At 46.7% G+C, this 15,879-nt stretch overlaps 1 protein-coding gene across 2 annotated transcripts in view; it reads right to left on the bottom strand.

The window, feature by feature from the left end:
• The window catches only part of CPPED1 (calcineurin like phosphoesterase domain containing 1), a 137,280-nt gene that overhangs the window by 31,606 nt on the left and 89,795 nt on the right, over positions 1–15,879 (bottom strand). The window contains exon 3 of one of the 2 annotated variants that reach the window (XM_025370968.1): positions 10,629–11,054. The exons of the other annotated variant lie outside the window; for it this stretch is intronic. Coding sequence (XP_025226753.1) covers positions 10,629–11,054 — 426 coding nt within the window. The remainder of the gene's footprint in view (positions 1–10,628; positions 11,055–15,879) is intronic. 2 annotated transcript variants of the gene reach the window in all.

Raw genomic sequence — 15,879 nt, 5'->3', positions numbered from 1 at the left:
AACCCTATAGCTTCTAAAAATACAAAAATTAGCCAAGTGTGGTGGCGGGTACCTGTAGTTCCAGCTACTTGGGAGTCTGAGGCAGGAGAATCACTTGAACCCAGGAGGTGGAGGTTGCAGTGAGCTGAGATTGCGCCACTGCACTCCAGCCTGGGTGACAGAGTGAGACCCTCTCACGAGAAACAAAAGAACAGAAAAACCCCAACATTTTTAGTTGAAGAGCAATCCACAACCTCAGAGAAGAAACTTGTTTGTTTCGTTCATCCCTCTGTCCTCAGTGCCTAGCATGGGACCCATGCTATTTGCTGAATGGATAAATGTTGATTTAACTTCAGGAATCAGCAGCATACATTTACACATGCCAGATTCTCAATTTATAAATATTTACCATCGGGACTTGATTTCAACTTTAATTAGCCCAACTGTTAAGGATACCTCCAAAGTGAGAAATCTAATCCATCACTTCACACCAGATGTAGCTTTGACAGTTGGTCTTTTATCTAGGTTTATAGTGAATGAGAATCAGACATTAAATGACTAGCATGTGATGTTTTACGGCGAACTGATCAGAACCTAAAAAATAGGCTAAACGTGGGAAAATGAATTCAAGACTAAATCTTAGGAAATAAAACAAAAAGGGAAAACTTCCTCAAACTGATAAGGCCCCACAAACTCTGGATTCTATAGATGCTTAAAAAAAATTTGGGGGGGGGGGGGGGGCGGGGGCATGAGTGTGAGATCATTTTTAAAAAATCTTTTTTTTTTTGAGACGGAGTTTCCCTCTTGTTGCCCAGGCTGGAGTACAGTGGCACGATCCCTGCTCACTGCAACCTCCACCTCCCAGATTCAAGTGACTCTCCTGCTTCAGCCTCCGGAGTAGCTGTGATTACAGGTGCGTGCCACCACACCCCGCTAATTTTTATATTTTTAGTAGAGATGAGGTTTCACCATGTTGGCCAGGCTGGTTTTGAACTCTGGACCTCAGGTGATCCGCCCACCTCGCCCTCCCAAAGGGCTGGTATTATAGGCGTGAGCCACCACGCTCAGCCTAAAAAATTCATTTTAAATGGGAGGGCACTGTAACATGATTGTCACTGCCCTATGGACAGGTCTACTATATTTCGAAAAAAAATATGAAACTAAACATTCAAAGGTGTGTTTACTAACACTTAATTGGTGAGGTATGTTAAATTAAATTGAGGCTTCAAGCTGCCTCCTTACATACTTTATTTTTATTTACTTATTTTTTTGAAACAGGGTCTTGCTCTGTTGCCCAGCATGGAGTACAGTGGTGCAATCATAGCTTACTGCAGCCTTGGCTTCCGGGGCTCAACCAATCCTCCCACCTCAGCCTTCTGAGTAGCTGAGACCACAGGTGCATACCATTATGCCTGGTTAGTTAAAAAAAAAAATTCTTTTTGGTAAAGATGGAGTCTCACTATGTTGCCTGGGCTGGTCTCGAACTCTTAAGCTCAAGCGATCCTCCTGCTTCGGTCTCCCAAAGTGCTGGGATCACAGGTGTGAGCCACCATGCCCAGCCTTCTTTACACATTTTAATTTCAGCCAAAGGTTTCTCTGTATACATAGTGAACTGGATGTGTAAACAGAATAGAACACACTCTTGCCAATCTCTGGTTTTGGCCACTCACAGGCAGTCAACTGTTCAAACTGTGTTCAAATAAGACAAATGCTGAGTTGTAACCAATCTGGCTGTTTTTGTACCTCACTTCCGATTTCCGCAGGTCACTTTCCTTTTTCTGTCCACAAGTCTGTCACCATTTGGCTGTGCTGGAGTCTTTCTGAGCCTCTATTCTGGTTAAGGGTCTGCCTGGATTTACGAATCATTCTTTGCTCAACTAAACTGTGAACTTTAATTTGTCTAAAGTTTTTTCTTTTGAAACAGGCGTGTGCTTTGAAAAATAAAAGGATCAAATTTTATCACTAAATTCCATAAGAATGTTTCATCTACTTCAATGATTACCACTCTTTTAAACCAGTACCCCCTTTTGTTAAAATTAAAAGTAGCCTGCATTCCTCACCTACCCTGAAAAATCTCAGACTGGCTCTAACTGTCTATCTTCCCGCACATCCCAGGAGCCAAGAGAATTTTGTCTAGCTTTACTTCCTATAGCTTCAATTTTCAACAGAGTTGATCCCTATTTCCCTTTCAAATCTACACAGCTATATCAGCAGGCAGCAGGCATGTCCCCAAACCAGGCCCGCCTGTCCTGGAGATTCTCATGAACCCCTACAAGAAGGACGCCAGCACCCCAGAGGTGAGAAGCATGCTGGTCTAGCTAATGGATAAAGCACAGTCGCCTGCTGTGGGTTCCCCAAACGGTTCGGGATCATACAGAACAACAAACACGCCCTTACTGAGTGCTCACTATGAGCCAGACATGGTGCTAAGTGACTTGTTTTTTTTGTTTTTTTTTTTTTTTGAGATGGAGTGTCACTCAGTCACCCAGGCTGGAGTGCAGTGGCGTGATCTTGGCTCACTGCAACCTCCGCTTCCTGGGTTCAAGCAATTCTCGTGCCTCAGCCTCCCGAGTAGCTGGGATTACAGGCGCTCACCACCACACCTGGCTAATTTTTTGTGTTTTTAGTAGACATGGGGGTTTCACCTTGTTGGCCAGGCTGGTCTTGAACTCCTGATCTCAGGTGATTCACCCGCCTCGGCTTGCCAAAGTGCTGGGATTACAGGTGTGAGCCGCTGCGCCTGGCCTGACTTGTCTTTTTGATTTTATATATGACTCCCCTTAAGGGATACACCAACTCGACAAGATTGGGGTGAGTACCCTCATTTTATAACTGAGAAAACTAAGGCAGAGAAATGTTTAGTGACTTATCTCAAGCAACTTAGGAAGCCAAATCCTGTTTGTTCACCTGCCAGGTTACAGGACCCCCCACCCACCAGCCTAGACACTAATTCCCCCTGTACAAATTCCCAAGTTTTGCCTTATCTGCACAGTACTCATACTATTATTTACTCAATCATTTTCTTTACTTTTTCTTTTATTTTTTACTTTTTGAGTCAGAGTCTTGCTCTGTCACCCAGGCTGGAGTGCAGTGGCACGATCTCGGCTCACTGTAACCTCCCTCTCCCGGGTTTAAGCCAATGTCCTGCTTTAGCCTCCCAAGCAGCTAGGACTACAGGTGTGTGCCACCACACTTGGTTAATTTTTGTATTTTTAGTAGAGATGGGGTTTCTCCATGTTGGCCGGGCTGGTCTCAAACTCCTGAGCTCAGGTGATCATTCAATCATTTTCTTTAAATTGATAAGCTAGTTCTATTTTTTCTAATACATGTGAAGCTGATCACCCAATTATTAGACATCTTACATGCACCATGGACCCTCTTATCCACACTCCATCCCCAAATCACATCCTGGTCTTCAGGGGAACATGTGCCTCACCCAGGCACGCCCTCCACTGAGAACCTTCAGGAGGCTTGTTCTGGGCAGACCCTTCCGTGAGTCAGGCAGTTGTCACAATGGGGTCGTCAGATACATCCTAGACTTAGACACATACAGAATGTGGACAAGGTTCTGGGGAGAGCAAGAGCATCACCCCGTAATCGGAATATTTCTCCAAGCCAAGAGTTGGAAAATTATCACCGGCAGGCCTACCACCTGTTTCTGTAAATAAAGTTTTATTGGAACACCGCCATATCCCGTTGTTTATGCACTGTCTGTGGCTGCTCTCTTATTATGAAGGCAGAGTTGAGTAGTTGCTACAGAGACCATAGAGCCACAAAGCCCAAAATGTTTACTATCTGACCCTTTACAGAAAAGTTCTATTGACCCCTCTAGGCGAAGCATTTCCCATAAAAAAGTCAGCTTGTGGGCTGGGTGTGGTGGCTCATGCCTGTAATCTTAGCACTTTGGGAGGCCAAGGTGAGCGGATCACTTGAGGTCAGGAGTTCAAGACCAGCCTGGCCAATATAGTGAAATTGTCTCTACTAAAAATACCAAAATTAGCCAGACGTGGTGGTGTGCGCCTGTAATCCCAGCTACTCGGGAGGCTGAGGCAGGAGAAACCTGGGAGGCGGAAGTTGCAGTGAGTGGAGATGGTGCCACTGCACTCCAGCATGGGTGACACAGCGAGACTCTGTCCCCCACCACCACCATAAAAAAGTCAGTTCATGAAAACTAACTCACAATGATACGGATATTACCTGCTGATAAGTAGACTCCAATCACGCTTAAATCAATTCTATTAACCACTATTTACTTATTGGGGAGCTACTATATGACACTCTCGGCTGGGGGCTGGCCTTACAGAGGTGAATAAGGCTGGGCTTCTGTTTCCTGGAGGAACCAGGATCTAAACAAGTGATTGCAATACAGCTCAAAGGATGTCAGAGCAGGATTTGATGTTTTATCTTCCTATAAAGTCGATCCTGGGAACCTGACCTTTTTGTTCTTTAAAACTTTGAACTTTTTTTTTTTTTTTTGAGATGGAGTCTTGCTCTGTTGCCCACACTGGCACGCACTGGCGTAATCTTGGCTCACTGCAACCTCCACCTCCAGGGTTCAAGCAATTCTTCTGCCTCAGCCTCCCAAGTAGCTGGGACTACAGGTGCCCGCCACCATGCCCGGCTAATTTCTGTATTTTAGTAGAGATGGGGCTTCACCATGTTGCCCAGGCTGGTCTTGAATTCCTAACTTCAAGTGATCCACCCACATTGGCCTCCCAAAGTGCTGGGATTACATGTGTGAGCCACTGTGCCCGGCCAAAACTTTGAAATCTTAAAACTATAACCATGGGCTAAGATTTATCTTCTCTCTCTCTCATTTTCTAAAAAAGCATAAATACTAGAAATGAAACTCTAATTCTCTGAAATGACTCATTAACTTTTGCAGGAAAGATCAACTTATTAGAATTTTTCATAATTGCCACATTTGCTCTGGGCTCTCTAAAACACAGTTCTAACCTCTCTGCTGAGAATGGAAAAAAAGAAAAGGTATCGAGACATCAAGGGAAACATGGTCAGTTAAAGAGCTAGCTTTTGTTTTTTAAGATTGAGTTTCTAAATTGGAATCCATATTAAATGGATCACATATTAATCCTCTGCTGAAAGAGGCATAAGGGACAGAGACAATGTCCCGGTTCAACCAAGATTTCACTATCTACTACCTATCTTTGCTACTCCAACTAGGTATTAGGCAAATTAAGGGGAAAACCAATTTTTACATCCCTTGGATGTGATGAAATTGATTATCCTCACGCAGGGGAAACAGAGACAGAAAATAACAGGTGCCACTTCACACCGGTATATCTGTCCTGCCCTGATAACTGTTTATTTGTACCGGCTATTGACAGTGTTTTTGTATCATACAAAGAGGGTTTTCTACTGAGCTTCAAAAGTAGAAATAGGATGCATCTGTTTCTAGGGAAACCTGAGCTTGGAGGCTGGCGGGCTTCGGTTCACACAGCACACCCCTCTGCTCCCGGTGGTCCACTGCACAGTGACATCCCTCCTCCTCATTTACCTCATCCAATTTTTAAAAATTAATGCAACAATGAGAGATGATTGTTGATGCTCATTATTAAATCATTTATTCATCCCACACAATGATTCAGAATTATTCATTAAGCTTGCTGGAAGGAAGCTGGGTTTTACCTCCACGGTGGTTTGGGGAGAGACGTGCTCTTTAAAAGGATATTGTATAACAACACAATTATCATAATTAAAAGCTACCCTGATATTCTGATGAGCTTTTGACATATTTTTGAGTACTGGCATTTCAGCACAAGGAGATAAATGAGACTGAAACAGTAGTAGGGAATAATATTGCCATGGGGGGAGAAAAAACCAAAGGCAATATTAAATACCAGCTGCCATTGTCACCCCCAATTTTATCCCAGCTTTTCAGTTAATGAATTTTACAAAATATCACTTGAACTTGTGGCTTTCCAAAATGAGTTCCAATTATGTTGTTGTGACCTGAGCTGCTTTCTGCATAACTGAGTCATGGATGCGCACAGCCCCCGAGAGCGCCCACCTACCTGAGCTTCCAAGCCCAGCAAGTCTCTTTGCCTGCGGCAGAGTGCATCCACGTCTGACTCATATCTCTTTCTGATGTTGCCTAAGATTCGTTCTGTGTTTGGAAGGTCATTCAGCAAACGGCCTGGTTTGGCAGGCCGCGGAAACTGAAAGGGAATTGCGGAAAGGGCTCTCACCTCTCTAGCCTTCTCTGTGAAGCAGGTTTAGCTGAAGACCCTTAGGCCAGTGGCCAAGAAGAGGTGTCTGTATACCTGCAGGCGTTGCCCGGAGGAAGCACTGGGAGGGGGTGCTTGGGAAGAGAGACACAGACTGATGAGTGACCCCGGAGAGCCAGCCTGAGGACCGGAGCAGAGAGAGGCACAAGTGGCTTCCCTAAGACCAAAGCCACAGAGGCCACGGGCTGGGAACTTGATGGTCTGAACATGCTCCTATCGCCCAGGCTGGAGTGCAGGGGCACAATCTTGGCTCACTGCAATCTCCACCTCCCAGGTTCAAGTGATTCTTCTGCCTCAGCCTCCCGAGTAGCTGGGATTACAGGTGGGCACCACCAGGCCTGGCTAATTATTGTATTTTTTAGTACCGACAGGGTTTCGCCATGTTGGCCAGCCTGGTCTCAAACTCCTGACTTCATGTGATCCGCCTGCCTTGGCCTTCGAAAGTGCTGGGATTACAGGCATGAGCCACCACACCTGGCCCAAAGACTTTGACTCATTCATTCATTCCACAAATACTGACAAAGCATTTATTATGAGCTAATATCTGAGCCAGGCCTCCCAACTGCATAGCTGAATATAACCCTGTCCCTGCCCTCAGGGAGCTGAGAGTTTAGCGGGTCAACAAGTCATTTGCAAGAGTTCAGACAAGTCAACACTTGCAAATCCATTTGACAAGTGCTGGGATAAGAGAAGCTGAAGAACCTGGGGCAGGGAGGAGGGGAGAGCCTTATACAGAAGGTGTCAAAGTTGAGTGGGAGGCGGGATGTGGTGTCTCACACCTATAATCCCAGCGCTTTGGGATACCCAGGTGGGAGGGTCACTTGAGGCCAGGAATTTGATACCAGCCTGGGCAACACAGTGAGCCTTCCATCTCTGCAAAAAATAAAAAATTAGCCAGGCATCATGGTGCTCTACTGTAGTCTCAGCTACTTAGGGGGCTGAGGTGGGAGGATCACTTGAGCCCAGGAATCCAGAGCTGCAGTGAGCTATGATCACAACACTGCACTCCAGCCTGAGTGACATGGTAAGACCCCATCTCAAGAAAAAAAAAAATGTTGAGGACAGGCATGGTGGCTCACACCTGTAATTCCAGCACTTTGGGAGGCTGAGGCGGGCAGATCACTTGAGGTCAGGAGTTCGAGACCATCCTGGCCAACACGGTGAAACCCCATCTCTACTAAAAATGCAAAAATGAGCCAGGCGTGGTGCTGCGCGCCTGTAATCCCAGTTACTCGGGAGGCTGAGGCAGGATAATCACTCGAACTCGGGAGGTGGAGGTTGTAGTGACCCGAGATCATGCCACTGTACTACAGCCTGGGTGACAGAGTGAGACTCTGTCTCAAAAAACAAAAAATTGTTGAGTGGGCCTAGGCAGATGAACCAGAAGTGGCCGGAGGGGAAGGCGGATGTGACTGAGAAGGGCCCTGGACACTGCAGTGAGGAACTGGGCCAGACCTGGGGGTGAAGGGAAGCCTCACACTGGGCAGTCAGTTACACACCCATCTTGCTGTTAGGTGCAGAATGAACTAGAATGGGCAAGAGCAGAGTGGGAAGCACTGTGCAGAGCTGCTGCTAGGTCCCAGATTAGACAGTGGGCAGGCTACAGAGACAATTGAAGGGACATGAAATGACCAAGTGCCTTCAGCTAGCGAGCTCCTCTGGAGACGGAGCCACTGGATTCCAGCGCCTGATGTCACTGAGAGTGGAATAAGGAAACTAACCCCCCTGCTCTGTCTCACGCCTACCAAGCAGCCTCCTGATTATAATTGGGCTTCCCATGTAGCTCTGCCTACAGGAAGAGAAAGCACTGCTGGGGCAGAGGCCAGGGCTGCAGTCTTGCCCTAAATTAATCAACTGCCATTCTGGTTGTGGCTATCAGTCTCTGGGAGCTGGGATAACTGGAGACATAGACCAGCCCGTGGTTTGCCAACAACTCTGGTTCCTGAGCTTGAGGGGTTGCAGTTCTGAGTGGGCAGGGGGCTGGGGCATCATGGATACGATGCCACCCTGTAGGGCCCTTGGTGGGTGGTCAACAGGCTTCTCCCAAGGGTGCTCTGTTAGAGCTCACACCTGTAATTTATAACTCTTTCAGGGACCAAGGCAAGGGGATCATTTGAGGCCAGGAATTCAAGCCCGGCCAGGTGCAACACAGTGAGACCTCGTTTCAACACATAATTTAAAAAATTAGCTGGGCATGGTGGCGTGTGCCTATAGTCCCAGTTTCTTAGAAGGTAGAGGTGGGAAGATTGCTTAAGCCTAGGAGGTCGAGGCTGCAGTGAGCCATGATCACGCCACTGCACTCCAGTCTGGGTGACAGAGCAAGACACTCTCAATAAATAAAAAAATAAATAAATTTAGAGCTGTGGGTCTTCTCGATATCTGGGGGTGCTCCGTCCTACAATGGGAAAACCACAGAACTACATACCACTCAGGAATGTGGTTGACAAGAACAAAGAACTCAGGGCAGTCATGGGTTTTACTCATTTAACATTAGATCTGGCTGGCTGCGGTGGCTCACACCTGTAATCCCAGCGCTTTGGAAGGCTGAGGTGGGTGGATCACCTGAGGTCAGGAGTTTCAAGACCAGCCTGGCCAACATGGTGAAACTAAACCTGGCCAACCTGCCTCTACTAAAAATACAAAAATTAGCTGGACATGGTGACGGCCGCCTGTAATCCCAGGTACTCAGCAGGCTGAGACAGAAAAATTGCTTTAACCCAGGAGACGGAGGTTGCAGTGAGCTGAGATTGTGCCACTGCACTCCAGCCTGGGTGACAAGAGCGGGACTCCGTCTCAAAAAAAACCACTATTGGATATGAAAGGAATCACTTCAGTGGCATTAAATGTTCTCTCTGGCTTTATTCTTCGTTACAGAATAGTCTCCATGGTGGTGCTCATGCCATCTTGATGCTTTGTTTCCTTGTCATCAAGACAGTTTTCTGCACCAACTCAAGCATGGCATGAAATTTCAAAGGCCTTAATAGAAGTTTTCTAACGTTATCTCCATGGAACAGCTAGAAAACATCTCCAATTATATGAGCTTTTTGCAAAATGTCTCGAAAACACGGAAGTGTCAGCTGGGCGTGGTGGCTCACACCTGTAATCCCAGCATTGTAATCCCAGGTGGGACTAAATCCGTTACTCTCTCCCGATTCTAAAGGAGAACTTAATCCACCTCACCAGAGGAAAACTGATCAGGTCCTGTGGCCTTGAGAAGCCAAGGTAGGCAAATCACTTGAGGTCAGGAGTTTGAAACCAGCCTGGCCAACATGGTGAAACCCCATTTCTACTAAAAGTACAAAAATTAGCTGGGTGTGGTGGTCAGCGTCTGTAATCCCAGCTACTTGGGAGGCTGAGGCATGATAATTGCTGGAATCCGGGAGGCAGTGGTTGCAGTGAGCCGAGATTTTGCCACTGCACTCCAGCCTGGGCAACAAAACAAGACTTTGTCTCAAAAAAAAAAAAAAAAAGAAAGAAAAGAAAGTAAGCCCTGGTGAAAGGAAGAATGAGGACAAAGAGAAGAGACACAACTGTTGGCAAAACTGGAATTTGCCAAGTCACTGGTAACCCAGGGAATCCACCTAGAACAGACTATTTCTCTTGAAAGGCCCATGGCAGGTGCTACCAGAAAAATAAAGGAGGTGGGTGGGCTAGTGCCTTAGAGCGCCGTCAGAAACTGAGATGTGGCCTCCAGAAATGGAGCGCCTTCATTCTGCGTGTGCACACGTGTGTTACATGTATGACTGGCCGCAAAAGATGGGACTAAATCCATTACTCTCTCCTGATCCTGGAAGAGAACTTAATCCACCTTGCCAGAGGAAAACTGATCAGGCCTCAGGAACTGTCCACCAAAGTCACATCCCAGGATTTCCTGGGTCACAGCTGACGAATACTGGAGGGAAGCTTGGCTCTTAAAGATCGTCTGCCCTTGAGCAAGGTGCCTGCTTCCCAGAGAAGTGAAAGCAGATGTCCCTGGCATCTTGCCTTCTCCTAAGGCACATGCAAGCCACATTCACACCCACCTGCACCACCTGGTCTCCTTCCCCCAATAAACCCCTCCTGCCACTTCCAGAACCCCCATCTTCAACTATGAGCAGCTACGGCACACTGAGTACTCAGGCTACGGGCTGTTCTCCATGTTTGGGAGGCCTTTCTCATATACTCCTCGAACCCATCCTGCAAGAGGGCTACTATTACTATTCCTCTTTTACAGACGAGGAAACTGAGGCGCAGGAGGATTAGGTAGCCAGCCATGCAGTCTGCAAGTCCAAGAGCTGGGATCAGAACTCGCGGCCTAGTCCTCTCTCCCTTTTTGCCACATTGCAGCGGGACGGGAGAAGGATCTGGAAATGCCCTCTCTAGACGTGCCCTTCCTCCCTGAAACCCGTGGCCCGAGACATCTACCTGCGTGGATGAGCTTGTCTGCCAGCTTCTTCCGAGTGGGCTTGCTGAGGTTGAAGTAGTCGTCGTCGTCCTCGTCAATGCTCTCTAGGAACAGCGGGATGTGCTGGAAGACAATGGCATGCTGGCAGTGCCGCTGCCTCGCGATGCTCAGTTGCTCGTCCAGCCACTGGTCCTGCGCCTGCTTCAGGCTGGGGCACTGGGAGGGGTTCTGGTACAACTGGGAGTTGAGGACCAGGAACAGGATGCCCCCGACCCAGAAGCTGAAGTAGTTGTCTCCCCAAGTTTGGCAGAACTCCTCGACGGTCTCGGCCGTGGGGGCATTGCCGATGTCGTGGTTGCCGCTGACGAGGACCAATGGGATCGCCCTGTCCACCGTTTTGAGCACTCGCTTCAGGTCCTCCGTCTGCTCCGTTCGCCACGGCTTCCCTGGAAGAGAGAGGGTCACGTCCTGAGACAGCCAGAGGCTTATTCACTTGAAATAACTAACTTAAGTACTTACTAACATAAAATTAAAAGAGAGAGTAATCTAGAAATCCACTTGACCTGGCACATGGAAACTGCAAAATGCAGTCATGTGCTAAAAGCAAACCAACAAGTCTGATGGGGGCCTCTGCCCATCCTTCCCCAGGACACCTTAGAAATTCCATGACGACATGGCACCCTGCCTCATGTTGCTGAGTGATGGTGTGAAGTCAATCCTGAGATTAAATATTAGTGGACCGGGTGCGGCGGCTCACATCTGTAATCCCAGCACTTTGGGAGGCTGAGCTGGGAGGGATCACTTGAGCCCAGGAACTCCAAGACAAACCTAGGCACTATAGTGGGACCCTGTCTTCATAAAAAGAAAATCAGGCTGGATGTGGTGGCTCACACCTGTAATCCCAGCACTTTGGGAAGCACAGGAGGGTGGCTCACCTGAGGTCAGGAGTTCATGACCAGCCTGGACAACGTGGTGAAACCCCATCTCTACTAAAAATACAAAAATTAGCTGGGCATGGGTGCGGGTGCCTGTAATCCCAGCTACTCGGGAGGCTGAGGCAGGAGAATTGCTTGAACTGGGGAGGCGGAGGTTGCAGTGAGCCAAGATCACGCCATTGCCTGGGCAACAAGAGTGAATCTCTGCCTTAGCCTCCCAAAGTACTGGGATTACAGGCGTGAGCCACCGCACCCAGCAGAACATGCATTCTCTAACTGTTGAATACCAAGTTCCTCATATTTCCACTGAATCAAACTCGTTAATGGTGTGGTTCAAATTTTCTGTGACATTATCCTTTTCTTTTGGCCTGTTGATGTATATTTGTTTCTGAGAGACTTGATTAAGTTGTCACTGTAACTGTGGATTGATCTGTCTCTTTTTATAATTCTGCCAAGGTTCATGCCATTTACTTTTAGTTATGTTCTTAGATGTGTAAGAGTTCAGAATTTTAATATCTCACTGAAATAGTTTTATATTTAACCCTAATGAAATAAATAAATGTCAAGATAAGAAACAGGCGATCTATATTAATGCTATGAGAAGATCTTTAATATATAGTAAGTTAATAATATAAGGCACAGAGGAATAAAATCAAACATAAATTTTTAAAAGCCTCACATATATTCATGTATTATGAATAAAATGTCCCCCAAGATTCAAAGAAAACTGTTAACTCTGGTTAAATCCAGGAAACAGAAGGAGAGAGGGAGGGAGTCTTACTCTTGGTTTAAAACTCTTTATATTAGGCTGGTGCAAAAGTAATTGCAGTTTTTGCCATTGAAAGTAATGGTAAAAAATCACAATTACTTTTGCACCAACCTAAATACTACTTTCTTTCTTTCCCTGCCTCTCTCCCTTCCTTCCCTCCTTTCCCTTCTCCCTTCCTTCTTTCCTTCCTCCCTTTGCCCAAGCTTATGTATAATTTTCACCGGAAAAAAAAAAAGAACTCAAAGGTTTTGGCTCCATGGTTCCAGGGCTTAAAGAAGATCGAGGAAGCCAGCCAGGTGGCTGGAATGAATGTTTGGACTCGGAACCCCAGGGCCAGCCTAGATCAACTCAGACCAGCCATGAGGCCAACGGGGACTGCAGAAAAACCCCCAGCGCCCCTGGAAGAGAGGACTCTGGGTCCCTGGATCAGGCAGGACCTGCTTCTGCTGAAGGCCGAGCAGACTGGGCTTCGGACCCCAGCTCCTGCTGCAGGGGTCAGCCAGCCTTTCCTGAGCGCATTCCACTGGTCCCCAGAGATGGAAGGTGGCTGCACGGCCTGAAGCCCAATGGACGGACCCTTAGGGAGAAGCAGGTTCTGCCTGCACCAGAAACCAGGAGGCCTCTCTCTCGGGGGTGCTCGGGGTTCGTTCACCTGCCATCTGCATCAAAGGTGCCATTGATTGACATTGCTTCTTTAGCCGAACCCAGACTGCAGGCATCTGTGTTGACTTATATGATCCTCTCGAAGACTCTATTGGTTGGTTCTTTTCCCATGCCAGTTTAGGAATGACAAGTCCTTTGTGGCTTTGAACACAACAAACTCTCTCAAAGAGACCCTTGTGGTCCAAGGCTGATTCATCACCACTTTCCTCACTGGCTTTTCTCAAAGACCTGAAAGCAGCCTCTCTTACTTCCTCTTCTTTCTGTTCACACTGACTTGAGGATTTGGGGACATTCGATCACTGACAATACTTTCTAGCACTTCCTACAGGCCAGGCACTGTTCTCAGAGCTGTGTGTGCACCGACTCACTTCCTCTGGACACCAGTGGAGGAGCAGGGATTTGAACTTGGTGGTCCAGATCAGGGTGCTGTCTACAGGGTCCTGGTCACAAACTGAGGTCCTTGCTCTTAGGGTGACTTCTCTTGGCTGCCCTGAGACACAGGATGAGGACTTTATAATACACTGGGGTGTGGAGCATCCCCTGTTCTTGATTTTCAAAGGCATTAATCATGGCCCTTCACCTGCTAACTGAGGCAGGTATGGAAAATGGCCGAATCCCTAATGACCATAAACAGAAAAGTTAAGAAGGGGCAGTTCAAAAGACAGGCTTACTTGGGAAGGAAACCTTGTCTGGGAGCAACCAACAAGGAGGAGCTGGGAATTACACACGGTAACGTGATGTGTGTTTCCAAACAAAGAGGGAGGCTGCTTTTGGGGAAACCACCAATATCCTCCAATAATCTGTTAAAAACAAAAAACAAAAAACAAAAAAAAACCATGCAGCTCATCTTCCCTGAATTTCCTCCAGCAAAGATGAGCCTCTTGGCAGGGCGTAGTGATTGATGCCTATAATCCCCGCACTTTGGGAGGCCGAGGCGGGCAGATCACTTGAGGTCAAGAGTTCAAGACCAACCTGGCCAACATGGTGAAACCCCATCTCTGCTAAAAATAGAAAAATTAGCCTGGCGTGGTGGCATATACCTGTTACCCCAGCTACTTGGGAGGCTGAAGCAGGAGAATCGCTTGAACCCGGGAGGCGGAGGTTGCAGTGAGCAGCTGAGACCGCACCACTGCACTCCAGCCTGGGCAACAGAGTGAGATTCTGTTTCAAAAAAATTATTTATTTATTTATCTATTGTTGAAAAACAATAATAAAAAAAAGATGAGCCTCTTTCTTGTGTAGCTCTTCCAACACTTTCTATACCTCTTGCACAGAGTCACAAGCGCTGAGGTGGAGTGAGTGTGCCCCGGGGTTGGTCTCTTGCCCCTTACAAGCTGCACGGCCTTGGGTAAGTCCCTTGGTTCCTCTGAGTCTTGGTTTCATCGTGTATGAAATGGGGATGATAATTCCCATCCCTCCGGAATGGCTGTAAGAATTCCTACTAGGATAATGATGCCTAGAGTCTGGTACAAACAAGAATGCAAAGCTGTCGGCTGTCTGCTTTCCATATCCCATCCCCCGAAATGTGATAAATTCTTCCATTTCTATCAGTGACCCACTGTGTGTGCCTAACAACCAGTAAGTCGTTTCGGAAGGAATGAAAATCTTCCCCCAGGGACAGAAATAGTTTTTAGTTAAGAATTTAGAAATAAAAGAGTAAATCCTAGATTACAAAATGCCAAGTTGAATATAAACGTTTGCATGATCTTTAACAAGCTCTCATTTGCATATATCAGAATCTCTGTAGGGTTACATACAATATTAACAACAACTTAGTATTAACAAAGATCACAGCACAACTTAGCAGAGCTTCCTGAAAAATAGTCCCATTGTGGCCGGGCGCAGTGGCTCATGCCTGTAATCCTAAGACTTTGGGAGGCTAAGGCAGGAGGAGGATCATTTGAGATCAGGAGTTTAAGACCAGCCTGGCTAATGTGGCAAAACCCCATCTCTACTAAAAATACAAAAATTAGCTGGGCATGGTGGCGTGGGCCTGTAATCCCAGCTACTCAGGAAGCTGAGACAGGAGAATTGCTTGAAGCCGGGAGGCGGAGGTTGCAGTGAGCCAAGATTGCAACATTGCACTCCAGCCTGGGTGACAAGAGCAAAACTCTTTCTCAAAAAAGTCCCATCGTATATGAGAACCCAGTGTCATCGTATATTAGGCTGGCCAAAGCCAACCTCACCAGCATGAACAGAAAAAAATAGAAACCTGCCCAAGGACACAGAGCTTCAATGAGTTTCCTGTCTCATGCAGGGTTCTATGTTCACAAAAAGAATGTATATAAAGGACAGGAAGAAAGGCAGGGAAACAAGGGGAAAGACTCTGAAAAATGGCAAGAAATGACTCAGAAGAGGGGCAGAGAAGGATTGTTCTGGGGTCTCCAAGGTGGATAAGAGGTATCTGCTGAGAAGTGGGTGCCAAGAGTACTGGGACCCCAATGTCAGCACACACCTGACCCCCATGGAGAGAAGTCCTGGGTGGGAATGGCGAGAGCAGTCTAGAAAGCTGCAAAGTGTTTAAAACACTTTTAAAAACTTTAATGCAATCAGTCAAAATAAAACTAGGAAGTAAAAAGCATTATAACGATAATTACAAAATTCTTATTTGTATCAGTGGTACTGTGAGAGGTATGATTTATTTTTTTCCATATTCATTAAGGCAGACGTTAGTATCTTGGTTGTTTTCCAAATAACCTTAAAATGCATTGTCTAATAAAATCTCTTTGTGAATTAGGAAGAGAAATAAACATCCTTAACTGGATAAAGGACATCTGTAAATAAGTATAGCTATGATCATAGGTAATGGTGAAAGACTGACTGCCTTCCCCCAAGATCAGGAACAAAACAAGGAGGTCTGATCTCACACTCTCACTGAAATTCATACCAGAAATCCTAGTCAGT

Source organism: Theropithecus gelada, chromosome 20, assembly GCF_003255815.1.
Source record: "Theropithecus gelada isolate Dixy chromosome 20, Tgel_1.0, whole genome shotgun sequence".
NCBI classification, from domain to species: Eukaryota; Metazoa; Chordata; class Mammalia; order Primates; family Cercopithecidae; genus Theropithecus; species Theropithecus gelada.
Note: the sequence above shows the minus strand (reverse complement) of the source record. Positions and strands in the feature narration are given on the sequence as shown.